This window comes from Protomyctophum parallelum (genome assembly GCF_964188405.1).
Source record: "Protomyctophum parallelum genome assembly, chromosome: 10".
In the NCBI taxonomy this organism is placed as follows: domain Eukaryota; kingdom Metazoa; phylum Chordata; class Actinopteri; order Myctophiformes; family Myctophidae; genus Protomyctophum; species Protomyctophum parallelum.
The window spans coordinates 46,354,285-46,368,351 of record NC_139704.1 but is presented as its reverse complement, the minus strand read 5'-3'; the positions used below and the strand labels follow the sequence as shown (position 1 = coordinate 46,368,351).

The 14,067-nt window shown below is 41.6% G+C and overlaps 1 protein-coding gene across 1 annotated transcript; it reads right to left on the bottom strand.

The window, feature by feature from the left end:
- Positions 1 to 2,452: 2,452 nt before the first annotated feature.
- Positions 2,453 to 12,603, bottom strand: ttl (tubulin tyrosine ligase). The gene is made up of 7 exons (XM_083774216.1): positions 11,852 to 12,603; positions 11,428 to 11,506; positions 10,290 to 10,522; positions 6,827 to 6,962; positions 5,723 to 5,992; positions 4,427 to 4,570; positions 2,453 to 3,030 (listed from the first exon to the last, which is right to left on the bottom strand). The coding sequence occupies exons 1-7, from the start codon at positions 12,018 to 12,020 to the stop codon at positions 2,820 to 2,822; spliced, it is 1,242 nt and encodes a 413-aa protein (XP_083630342.1). The 5' UTR covers positions 12,021 to 12,603; the 3' UTR covers positions 2,453 to 2,819.
- Positions 12,604 to 14,067: the final 1,464 nt, after the last annotated feature.

Here is a 14,067-nt window from a genome sequence, read left to right as displayed (position 1 = left end):
CATTCGATCATTTCAGGGACATAAGTGCTCCATGCTATTACAGTCTATTCCTGTCAAACTAGGCTCACTTCTTGACCGTGCACACATTAAAAACAGGTCTATGCCTGTCATTCTTGCTTGTCCTTCATTCCTCAGATTATTGTAAACACAAACAGGACTATTAAAAACAATGAAATGTTCTAAGTGTCCCTTAACTTAATTGACTCAAAAAAATTGAAACAAATTACCTCATTTAAATTGAGAAAATCTGTTTAAAGAAAAAGAAAACAAGGTCACAAAATGAAAGCCAGACATGGGCCAAAGAACAATACATAGGCCTACTATAAGAATGACAACTAGCCAAGAGCCTGAAGACAACAGGTCATTGTCCATGCTGAATTCCACAGCGACAAATAATACCAATGATTACTAACCCAGCATGCAGGCATCATCAATGTAAGGGAAAGTCTAAATCTCTACTGTAGGAATAATACCCTTTTACAAATACGCGATGGTTAACTTCTTATAATAATTCAAGTGGGATTTGACACAGTAGTTTGAGTGGCCACAACTCTCGTCTAGACCATGTAGAAACATAATAATCATCAAAACATCTTACAGGACCTCATGAAATAAACAAAATCTGAATCACAGTGTGCAATTCTAAAGAAACAGGCATAACAGGTATATTGCCCAATAGGCAGTACGGTTTAAAAAATGACTAACTTAAGACTACTGGCAATAAATAAAAATGACGGCAGTGATGGAATATGATGGAGTTGCATTGACTTGATAACATACTTGAGAAGCTCTAAATTGCAAGCTTTCAAATATTTTGTTTTATGAATTTGCCAACACTGGGCGAGTTCCTATAGTGTTGCAACGCAATCTACATTAAGTAGCGAACAGGGGTTCCTGTTCCAATCCGATTCATTATTACACCACATGCTAGAAATAAAAAACAAACAATGCTTATATTGATGTGCTAATTTTGACAAAGCATAATTGATTTTCTTTATCCTGGATCAACTCCTTGGAATTAGAGTAATATCATTAACTGCAGTATGTTCTTCTGTTTTTTTGTTTTTTTTTACTGAATGGGGTCTTTCAATAACTTATAGCAAGAAAAGAAAACAATACAAGCCACATTGAACAAGAACAATAAACATTTATCAGTCTTCTTTTTTTTTTTAAGTATCTGGTTTCATACAGTTCGGGGCAAAAAGCTAATATGATGCATATTACATAAGTTAATACTGCACTACATGCGTTCCCACCAACATGCTCCGTCTTCAAAAGTCAAAATGAAAAGGTCAATTTATCTGCATGTCTGACTGCCATAATGCCATATCTTAAGATATTGCATTTTGTTTCATTTAAAAAACAGAATAATGTAGGCTAATGGTGTATGTGTGAGCCACAACACAGACCTTTAAGAGAAATGTTTTGCTTAAGGAGATACCTTGACATTTGAAATTCTACCTCAGAGATATTTATAATATCGGGAGTTTTTCAATTTCATCCTTTCCTAAAACGTCTTAGCATTTTAACCCATTTTGGGGGCGGGAACCCCTTTTGGTGTTTTAAACATTGTTATAATTTAGCTATTGAAAAATAGCAGATCTACAAGCTCATAGCGCGCCACCGAGTGTCGCGCTACGAGCTTGTAGGTCTGCTATTTTTCTTAAATCGTGAAAATATTTAGGCCTGAGTGGGTTAAGATGGTATAATGAAGTGAAACTCAGTACAGTAGCATACAGCGTTGAAGCCAAAGGCCCCGTGTACTGTGAGATGCACACAATGGTCGTAATGAGTATCTTGTAAGAGAACACTGACCAAGATAATGAGAACTGCAATTGGAAATGCATAAACCACGTTAACCCTGGCATCCCCATTTTGGGTAAATAAAAAAAATGTAATTTCTTTTGTACATTTTAAAAACAGCAAAAAAAATTGCAGATCTTCAAGCTTTCGACGCGTTGTGGTCAGCTATTTTCGCTATTCGTCGCATGACGATTGACGAAGTATATCGCGCTTTAGTGTTTTTTATCGTTTGCCTTTGTGTATCACTATGATTGATCTGCCTATCCCAAAACGACACACAGACCTCCCCAAACTAGCAATACAAATACAGTAACAGAATAGAAAACACACTCATGGTAACGCAGCAAGCTACACTGACAGTTTGCATCTTTTCTTTTTGGGTGGAAATGTAAGGCACTAAGGGCATCCCTCCATTTTCAGACATACACAGGCCGGGGGCAGACCTTAGCGCACAGCCGCGGACAGATGAAGCTGACGCCCGACGTCATTCCGGCTTTTGTAGACAGCTGGTGGAAGGAAAAGAAGCTCCACCTCCGCGGCTGACCGACGCGACGGACAGATTCCTGGAAACGCTCTCAGTCAGCCGCGGAGGTGGAGCTTCTTTTCCATCCACCAGCTGTCTACAAAAGCCCGGAATGACGTTGGGCGTCAGCGTCATCTGTCCGCGGCTGTGTGCTAAGGTCTGCCCAGGGGGATAATCAACCATCCACCTGGGGGAGCTTTGGTAACGGGCAGCACTAGATTGGAAGGGCATCTATCGTCATTTTGGAACTCCTAAAAACCACCGCCCACCTTCCGGTTGAAGCATCATCACTGGCCTCCTCATTCATAATCTGCATTTCTGTTCCGTGACTCTCACTGAGGGTCCTTGAAAATAACTACAACGTCACTTAGAGCAGCACAGAGTCATTCCCCTTCAAGCTCGGCAAGCAAAGGATGCGTAGACGCTAGGCCTGAGTGCTAGTTTAGGAACGGCGACAACAAAAACAAGGGATTCAGTCGGGGCAGTTGTGGGCTTACAGTCGGGTAAACGGGCCCACGTGAAGGGGTCCTCTGAGCTTGGGAGAAGAGCAGGAGTTGGTGATCATTGTGGAAAAGGAGGGCGAGGAGGAATAGGAGGACGAGGAGGAGGAGGAGGCGGACGATGGGTCACTGCCACTGGTCAGGGTGAACACACTGGAGATGGCCACGTCCACAATACCTTGGCACAGTTCTGAATACAGCTTCCTGGAGGAGGTAGGGACGAGAGAGAGAGTCAAAAAGACAACGTACAGTAAGGACCAAAAGAAAAGAAAGATACCCAAATCTATTTGAATGAGATTCACAGTGAAGAATATCCTAGTTAATTATTAAAATCAGAATGCCAAGAATAGACCATTTATTATTATAATAAGAACATCTATACTTGTATGGGCCAAATGAGTACAATTGTCAAAGTGAATTTGTGACCATGGGGTGGCGCACTGGCGCTGTTATCCTTAGCGTCAGGTTCACTGGCATCTGTAGGGAGGATTGACCCAGAAGGGCAATGGTTTTTGACCGCAGGTGTTGTTCAAACACTGTGGAGCGAAATGTTTGTTTGTCTGAAATGTTTATTTATCCGTCTCTAATTACGGGTTGGTTTATGAAAACGCAGATGCTGTACTGACTATGGTGAACAGGTGAAGCAAGCAATACATATTTAAAAGCACTAAGAGCTGCCTGTGTTTATCATTGGAGCACTGACACACAGTGAACAGTAGGGCTGCACGATATGGACAAAAATTCATATCACGATATATATGGAAGATATCTCGATATCGATACGATACGATATAATATATATCACGATATATATGGCAGCAACATATTTTCTTAATGGGCGTGGCTAGCGATTCAGGGCTGGAGCCAGGCTACAACAGGACAGAGGGACAAACGGAGTTATGGTTTATTTTCCGAGGGGCACAGGCTAAAACAGAGGGCTGGCTTTAGAAGTGGACGATAATATCGTCCACTTCTAAAGCCAGCCAGATATATCGTCGACATATCGATATATTATATCGATATGTCGACGATATATCTATATCGCGATACCGTTGCCTTTTTGCGATACTGATATTGTGCATGTTCATACCTCGATACCGATACGATAACGATATATTGTGCAGCCCTAGCGAACAGTACAAGTCTATCAGCAGCGCGTCAGCCAGGTCCAACCAGGGGATCAATACCTCGAGAGACGGAGGCTCTCATAATAAGGTTTTTTTAGGTAGGATAATTGGGGAGAATAAAGAATTTGAAGGTAGTTTAGTTTGTGTCATAATACTAATCGGTGGAACAGTTCATTGATCCAATCAATTTAATAATAATAAAATGATTTTCAAGCTGTGTTAGCCGACATAGAAATTTGAGAAGTTTCTCAGGTTTTAGGGTGTCTTTCATAAAACTGCCTTTGTTTTTTAGTGGGCCCTAAATGGGTTAATCAAAAAAAGAAATAAATTGATAAATAACATTTCACTCCAAATGTAGAAGTAGTAGATGAGAATGGCCTCAAAATTCAGAAACAGCCAATAAGTCACATGTAGTGACTCACTGAAAGATAAGAAAAAAGAACAATGGATGAAGAAATGGATCCATTACTGACTGTGCACAGGCTGGAGCTCCGTTGATCTCAATCAGCCACACCTTGAAGTTGGCGTCCACCATGAAGTCAAAGCCAAAGAGCTGAAAGCTCTGGTAGGACAGGTGCTTAGTGCTAATCGCTGGCTCGGTGCAACTCAGACAGCTCCTGGGAGAGAAGACACAGCATTGCAATTGTTCAGAATGTGCTGTAGACTAGAGTGTCTCTTTGGGCCCATTTACGCTCATATTTTGGGTGTACCGGGATGTCCGGCCATTCCCACGTTAGGTGTGGGATTCATCAGATGATTCTTTTTTGTTTACAGTGACTTTGGGCGCACAGCACACTACGCACATTCTCACGTCAACTCCGAGTGACTTACAGGGGATCAAAGCTTGCATACATGTATTTAGAATGCTTTAGTCTTCATGCTGAATCAATTAATTGTCCCAAAACTAAAATAAAATATGTATTTATGTCGGGACTGTCAGGCAAAAATGAGCTACAGTCGCGATATGCACAAATGAAGGCAGTACGCCACGTTTGATGACTGGCACGTGAGATTGGGAGTACCAAAAATACACACTCCTTTAGTCACTTTATTTACACCTGGGTGTAAACTTCCTTCATTGTGTTTAGACAAACATACAGTTGCCATCATGAAGGGCGAACAGTGATCATATGCTATTGTTTGGTGCTGCACTGTCCTACTGCGCCAATTTGTACTAACCTATAAGCACCAACATTTTGCTGCTTGTACCTGTATGAGTGACAAAGAAAACTTTTGATTTCTATGTGTGAGTCCTTGTTGTTACCGTCTGTGACTTTAATGTATTGTGTAGAACAGGGGTTCTCAACGTTTTTTGGCCATGTAGACCAGGGGTGCCTGCAATTTTCTTTTACTTCAGAGCTACTTTCAGCACAACAGGGTCTGCCCATGCAAAGATTATCCCATTGCTGAAAATAGTTTTAAAACAATGTACCGGAATCATTCAGGTACATTTTAATAGCGGCGCTGGTGTTACATACAAGACAAACACACTTGGAATGGGAAATAGAGGGGGAAATGGAATTGGTACTGTTTTGCTTTGTATAACTTTGTAATGCTACTGCTACACTCTTGAAAACAAAGTATTGCATTGTTGGTTTGCGCTGACACGCCCCATTTGATGTCAATCAATGAAGTCATCTTAATTCAAGTGACAGATGCCTTTATTATTTTATTATGTAAAGCGCCTTAGATAAAAAGCACTATATAAATGCACCATTTATTTTCACAAAATTGGCAACTGAAAAATGGGGAAAAAAACAAGGACCTACTTAATGATTTGCTTGATTTGAGGTAAGATGGAGGTCTCCAGTGTAACGTTGTGGGTGGTCAGAAGGTACTGCCTGAACTCATTGAAGAACATCTCGTTGCCCTCCTCGTATCGTCCGAAGTTCTGCGAGTGCTCCTCCTGGATGCAGTGGTTGGTCAGGTGGCTCGTCATGTCCTGCAAGTCAGAGCTGTTGTAGGGTTCCGATGCCGTCCGCAGAACTCCCTCCCGATACAGGTAGATGTTATACTGATGGTCCACCAGCACCCAGCTCCTAAAGAAGAACGTTGTTAATTTAACCCATTCTGACCCGAGATCAGATTCATACGAGGTTTCCACTGGACACACACTGGTCTGATTAACCCATTCTGACATGAGATCAGATTCTAAAAATGTCAGACGTTCTTCGATTTTTCAAAAATAGCAGACCTACAAGCTCGTAGTGCGTCACTCGGTGGCGCGCTATGAGCTTGTAGATCTGCTATTTTTCAATAGCTAAAGCATAACATGATGCCAACACCAAAATGGGTTCCCGTTAATTAAGAATGGGTTAACTCTGAATGAGTTCCATTTGAACAGTCTCAGGGTTAAAATCTAAATAACACAATGTATATGAAAGTACCCTATGGTACAGAAATTATGATTAATATAGTTTTGCAATAATTAACTAATTGTATGCTTGGGTTTATAATAAGCAAAGCACCAGTCCATTAGTTCATTACCAAATGAGCCCAACAAATACACTGTGATGATTTGCATTAACCCATTTAGTCCTGACATCGTTTGACAGTTTTCTGAAATACCTCATGTTTCTATCTCAGTGGTGCTCAATATTTCACGTCAAGGACCCCAAAACTTATCTCTATTTGGCCGCCGACCCCCATCTGAAAATATGATGTTCCAGGGACCCCTGGAACATCAGTTAAAAATGTTCGCTCTGAAAGAATATATATTCCAATTTTTCACGATTAAAAAAGAAATAGGTCTACAAGCTCGTAGTGTGGTGCCGCGCTATGAGCTTGTAGACCTGCTATTTTTCAATAGCTAAAGTATAACATAATGCTTAAAACACCAAAAGGGGTTCCCGCCCATGGGTTAAGAGACTCACCTAATATCAAACTTCCGACGGCCAGGCTCCAGAAGAAGAGGTTTTTCTAGATACTTCTGAATAACATGAACCTGTCCTTGATTATCGATGTACTCCAGCAGCTCATTTGCATCGTGGGATATCAAAATTCCAGCACCTGGAACAATGAGAGCAAAGACCATCATTTAATCAAACAAAGTTTAGAATGCAACCACAAAATCATCAAGTTCAAGTACAACTAAAAACCTATATAGTAAATTAGTGCAGCCCATTGAGGAGCCCACAGACCCCTCACAATAAAGAAATATGTTTTGGTCCATCAAAGTTTTATAAAGAGCACAACAGTATGTACTGTATCTTATCATGTCAGTGGGGGGGAGATTTCACGCATGCGTCGGGCGTGGGCGTCACTTTTGTTATTGAATTATTTTACTACTTTTTTTGCATGTCTTTTGCAGTCTTTTTTTTTTTTAAGATATTTTTTGCGGCTTACGCCTTTTATTGATTTTTGAAGGGACAGACAGTAGGCTGACAGGAAACGGGAGAGAGATGGGGGATGACATGCAGTAAAGGCCGTGTCGGGTCCGGGAGTCGAACCCGCGGCACACTGCGACTGGATTACCAGTCCGGTGCCCAGACCGTTACGCTACGGCCTGGGCCGTCTTTTGCAGTCTTGACTCATTTGCGGTTATTTGCCTTTTTTGACCTATTCGCGACCACCTACTAAAACAATCATTCTGTGGGGACTGGTCATGATTGTGTGGAGGCCCCCCACACAATAATGCATATAGTGATAACACTGCAGGTATGTCAACTCAATAACACTGTTGAAGGTGATGTTGGCATGTTGCTACTAAACGAACTACCTACCGGTATATACATTTTAACTCGTTACAGTTAAGTTAATAAATAGCTGTCAATAGCTTTGTTTTTGCTGCAAGACCCAAAAACCAGTTCTGACTTTGAACTCTTGGGTTTTTCTATTCTGAAATATAAGGGGAAATGTGCCATAGTTTAACATGACTCTGATGAAGACCGCATAGGTCTGGCAAATAAGACAAATATGCCTTAAAACATTATACTTGCCCTCTACAACTAAAATTAAAAAAATAATATGTCCATGTGGTCTAACCCTATGGAATGTATGGAGTGCATATGCTAATAAAAACCAACTACCGGTATATGCTTCCTAAGGATAATATGAGCATCAAAGCAATATTTTAAATACTTTTTATTAGCATGTGCATACCATATATTCCATAGGGCTGGACCACACATAGACATATGACATCAACTTGCGACAGGAGCAGTTCCTATTGAGTGAAAGATTCTCTATTTATGAAAGAAATAAAATATTGTGTTTCTAATTTTAGTTCTAGAGGGCAAGTATCATGTTTTAAGTGTCCTTGTTCCTGTGAGCCGTTCCAGGCTTTGAGGCGCGACTTGGAAGGTAGATTGTTGTTGTTTTCGTCGACTAAAACTATGACGAAAAATGTTCGTCGACTACCTTTTTTCACTGACGAAAACTAAATGGAAACTAAATTAAAACTAAGCTATGATGACTAAAACTAAGACTAAATATACTGACAATTTCCTCAACAAATAAAAACTAGACTAAATGTTAGGGAGGGACTAGTCAGTGGACAAGAGATCCAGTATAAGTCATTTTACACTTGGTTGCATGCTGAAAATAGCCGATCTACAAGCTCACAAAGCGTCGCAGCACGACGCATTGTGAGCTTGTAGATCGGCTATTTTCAGCAAATGTACAGTCATTACGGTTACGACGCCATCAAGGCCCGCCAAAATACATTTTAGTCGACTAAATCACCTGTAGATTTAGTCGACTAAAATCTTATGATATTTAGTCGACTGAAGCTAGACTAACACTAAGACATTCCAGGTGACTAAAATGTGACTAAAACTAAATGAAAACTATTCAAGAGACTATGACTAAAACAAAAATAAAAATTTGCTGACAAAAACAACACTGGTTGGTAGACTCCCTTTGTGCCGTAGTTTAACTCTGAAACACGAACATCTCCAACTGTATGTAGTCAATAGGTAGGTAGCCTCGATACCCAGGCTTTCATTTTTGTCTGCGCGAAAAATGAAAGCCTGGAGAGTGGAGACCAGGGCTGACGGACAGATCCAGAACCATTCAGGGTGCGCGTTTTTCTGAGCCGCGGCCCTCCCATCTAGGCCAGAAATGTCTAGCGTTAGCTCAGGCTAATAGGTTTGTATTAGCGTGACAATTTTTAAGATTTGGAAGACTCGGTGCAAAATGTCAATGGACAACGTGGTAATTGACGCAAACACTGTTTTTAAACATATTAAAACCGAACTTAAAAGGAAAAAAACAATGGACCTGAAGAGACTGCACACGCACCTAAACTGGCCCACCACTGTAGTAATTCTAGAACAGCCCAGACAAATAGTAATATCCTGATGTGACTCCCGGTTGCGTCTACATGTTTTATACTTTTAAATGTTCATGCAAGTGTGTGGCTCTGGGGGTCTTGTTGCACGCCAACGGATAGACACACATGGCACCAAAGCATGGTGCCATTTGTTGGCGGGTGGCGAGACCTTCAGAGCAGCACATGCAGGTGCAGGCATTTGGGCGTTAGGGGGTGCTGCGGATAGTACACATGGCACCAAAGCATGGTGCTGTTCGATCGCGCTCTCTGGCGCCTAGGCGTCTGTGCTTTTTGTCTCCACCAGCCGAAGGCATGGGGAGAGTATGTTTTGCACTCCGTCCGTCCGTCCGTCCGTGACCAGCTAATCTCAGCCACCGTTAACCCGGTCGATGCCAAATTTTGCACACACACTCCCTGGATGCCAACGATGAACCTCTGCCCCAAACTTTCCAGAACGGCCTGTTATAGCGCCACCAGGAGGCCGCTTTGTGCAAAACAGGTTTTTGCACAGCACACCTACAGATTTTGTCCAAACATCACGCAAATTGGTACACAGTCTCTCTAGAGCCATTCAACCAAACCGGTCTTTCATATTTCTCACACTCCATCCTGATTGGTTAAGATTGGCTTCCAAAGTTCACAGGAGTGCTCAGTTTCAAACAAAATGCTGCAAATCATGAACACATCGCGTGATTTCCGTGAAATTGTGCACCCACATTCCCACTAGGCCGAGGACAAAATGCCACATGAACAATTTCAACTCAGCCTCAAGGTGGCGCTATAACTGGCCCAAAAGTGTTTTTACCTCTAACTGCACGGATCTGTGGATAACCTGGTGGAGACCTGTGCCCAGAAGGGCACTTTTTCTAGTTGATGTATGTATTATGTATGTATTATTGTATGTATTATTATTATGTATGTATTTGATATGATGTAAATTGACAAGCAGCATATTTTCTGTATGGATCTCTAAACGTTGATATATGAAATGTGATGAAATGTGGAAATTTTATAAAATACTTATAAAAAAAAAGAAAAGCTAATAGGTAGGTGATGATTCTAACCTTTAGCTCCAGCGGACGACTTTGCTATCCACACGGTCCCCTCCTCGCTTTCCTTTTTGGAGTGGTATGACGCTAGGAAAACCTCCCGTTCGTCCGTCTTGGGGTTGCTCTTTAGGTGGCTTAAGCCATTGGCAGCCGGAGCCACTGGGGTGTTGAGGTTTGTGGGATAGATGATATAGGACTCTGGAAACCAGCTGCACGAGTCCGACATCTCTGGGCTGGTCTTTATCAGCCTGTGGGACGTCACAGACGGACATTATACTCGACCAACGTTGAATAATTTACAAACACAAAAAGCACACAACAATAGCATGAATTAACCACTTAAGGCGGCAGTGGCTTAGGGGTAGAGTAGCCGGATGGTAACCGCACAAGGTCGCCAGTTTGAACCCTGTGTGCTCCCCCAGAGTTAGTGTGGAAGTGTCCTTGAGCAAGACACTGAACGCCTAATTGCTACTGATGTGCTGGTTGGTGCCTTACTGCCTTGCATGGTTTCCGCTGCCATCAGTGTGTGAATGTGTGTTTGAATGGGTGAATGTAATGCACAGTCTATGTAAAGGTGTGTGAATGTGTGTGTGAATGGGTGAATGTAATGCACAATCTATGTAAAGGTGTGTGAATGTGTGTGTGAATGGGTGAATGTAATGCACAATCTATGTAAAGGTGTGTGAATGTGTGTGTGTGAATGGGTGAATGTAATGCACAATCTATGTAAAGGTGTGTGAATGTGTGTGTGAATGGGTGAATGTAATGCACAATCTATGTAAAGGTGTGTGAATGTGTGTGTGAATGGGTGAATGTAATGCACAATCTATGTAAAGGTGTGTGAATGTGTGTGTGAATGTAATGCACAATCTATGTAAAGGTGTGTGAATGTGTGTGTGAATGGGTGAATGTAATGCACAATCTATGTAAAGGTGTGTGAATGTGTGTGTGAATGGGTGAATGTAATGCACAATCTCTGAAAAGCGCCTTGGATAAAGGCGCTATATAAATGCACCATTTACGGCATGTAGTCTACTTTCAAGGAAGCCCACAACGCAGCACAATTTAGGGTGGGGGGTTCATGTGGTTATTATAAACCTAAAGAGTGCTGGGCATTCTGGCAACATTTTGAGCATATACAGTAGAGACGTACTTGACTAACGATGCCTTTCTGCAAAGCTTGTCTGCTCCTCTGTAGTAATTCACCAGTTGCACCAGTCCTGGTTCATGACCTGCAAGAGAACGAAGTTTACATAAAGATGCATGATTCAAAGGAGTGGATAGCAAAGCCTGGGGCTACAGACTAGAGTACGGACAGTATACTGCAACTGTGGTCACTATATGGCAGCCGTAGGGATGTAACATTTATGTGTTTAAAGAGGTCGCCCTCCTCGATCAGTCCATTTCTGCCTAGTCACATCACTTTATGATCCAATATAAAACATCTGCGATGTGCATCACTGTTGTGATGCCTATCATCGGTACAGTCACGGTTAGTATACGCTATATATAAATAAATAAATAAAATCAGAAAATGTGATTTACGGTAACAACTAAAAAAAAAAAATCATATTTACCCAGACGTCCAAATGGCAATCTGTTCCGTTCGCCCAGCATCAAGTTGAATCTTGGATTGTCTCTCTTCAGCCTCTTCCAGTGTCCAGTTGACAGGAGTATTTTGGCAACTTTTGCATAAACGGTGCTGTTGTCGTCGCGAGAGACAAAGGTATATGTCGGAGCATTCATGATGATGACGATGATGCCAGGCCAGCCACACAACCACAATATTGACTGACTGACAGACTGGGAAGGTGGATGAATAAACTATGGCAGCTTGGTTCTTTAGTTACGAGGCTATGCCTGCATCACATTGGTGTTCCACTGGACCGTTATCTTCTGTATCTGTAGCATGATGATGATGATGATGATGATGATGATGATGATGAGGCAGTCATATCCAGTATTAAACACCTCCCCACGAACACGAGTGGTTTTAGTTACGCTCCAATTCAGAGCTATATATGCCTGGGTTCAAGAAGTGAAGCATATAACGCGCTGCACACATCAGCCTACAATTACTTCATATGTTGCTTTACAGACATAGTTTTAGACAGTACCCCCCCCAGACCAGATTAGGGTGTGCCTGTCTGTCTGTCTGCTTGGGGGGCTGGTCATCCACTGTTGATATAGAATAGAATGCAAAGAAGAACAAAAAAAAAGACCACAAGCAAATTAAGGCAACAAACTACCCGGAAAACCCCCTCGGCTCTCGGTCTCTATAGCTTCATGTGTGCCACTACTATCCCGGGGCACTATTCTACACCGTAAAAGTCAAGAGGAGGTATAGCTTCAGCTAGCCTAGCATAGCATAGCTAGCTACTTCTAGCAGATGTTGTGAACAATGGTGGTGGAATCGCATGTTTGCCCCTGTAGGCCAGTGTTGCCAGATTATGCGAGAGAAACAAGCAAACCAGGTCTATGAAAACAAGGCCCAGGTGATTTATTTATTTATTAACAGTTTGCAGAATTACAGTACATTTCAAGTACAACTCAATACAAAAACTGTTAACTGTGAGTAGACGACAAAAGCATCACACTTGTTTACAATACGGGGGGGGGGGCACCATTTTCAATTCATCAAAACATAGACATACCACATACGAATATGTACAACTATATAGCCAAAACAGAAAAAGGACGTAAAAAGGGAAAGGAAACATAGTGAGGGGGAAATATATTTATAAACTACTTTATAGAAAAAACAAGCCCAAAGCCGCTTATAATAAGCGGACATGGCAACAGTGCCGTTGTGTTGAGCTCAGCAGCAGCTGTCATAATATCCTCTGTCGTCACTGCCCAGTGACACTTTGTTGATTGTTTAATGTTTATATTTACCTTTGTCAAAATATATATTGTTTTTTATTATTAATATTTTTTTGTTTTTTGTTGTTTTTTGAACATGCCCTAACCATTCAAATATTTAGTGTCACGGGCAATACATACTACATATCCCAGAAAGTAAAGCGGTCGCATGAATTCTATTTTTGTAATTCTGCATGATGGCCACAAGATGGCGTCAGTCACATACTTCTCTATTAACAAATACAATGAACAGTCGGCAGGCTCCGCGCGCGCGCGCGCACACACACACACACACACACACACACACACACACACACACACACACACACACACACACGTGTGTTTCCTGCTCCTGCATACGTTTCATTTCAGCTAAAAGCCTAAAAGTAGAATAATGGCTTCTTCTTTAGTAGAATAACAGCCAATAAAGCAACTTAGCTCCTAAAACCAAACCACCCACACAGGGTGCGAACCTGGAGTATAAATAGAGCGCTCCCAAATTCCAGGTCCCGTCCCATTACTTTTGAGCCCAAAGTAGTTTTACTTCTTAGTTTGGCATAATACCATACATGTATGTAAAATATCGCTTATGTAAACGTCTCTCTTTGTTGCACTACATACATGGAAGTCAAGAATAACATCAACATACTGTTGAAGTTGAAGTGAGTGAAATAAAAGAAGTTAAAGAACCAGTACAAGGTGGTATAGATGGGATCCGAATGCGGCTCATTACTGTCTCCGGTCCACAGTGTCCACACAGCAGCAGCTGGCGGGAAGTTGTTTCACATCACATAGACAGGACAGCAGAGACGTGACATACCCAGGCAGGTTTATTATGACCGTTTAACCGTAATTACAACTGTCATTTATAGGGTTTATTATTTTATTCATATATATTTGTGTTGTCGTTGTGTAGTAAACTGCTGGTGTA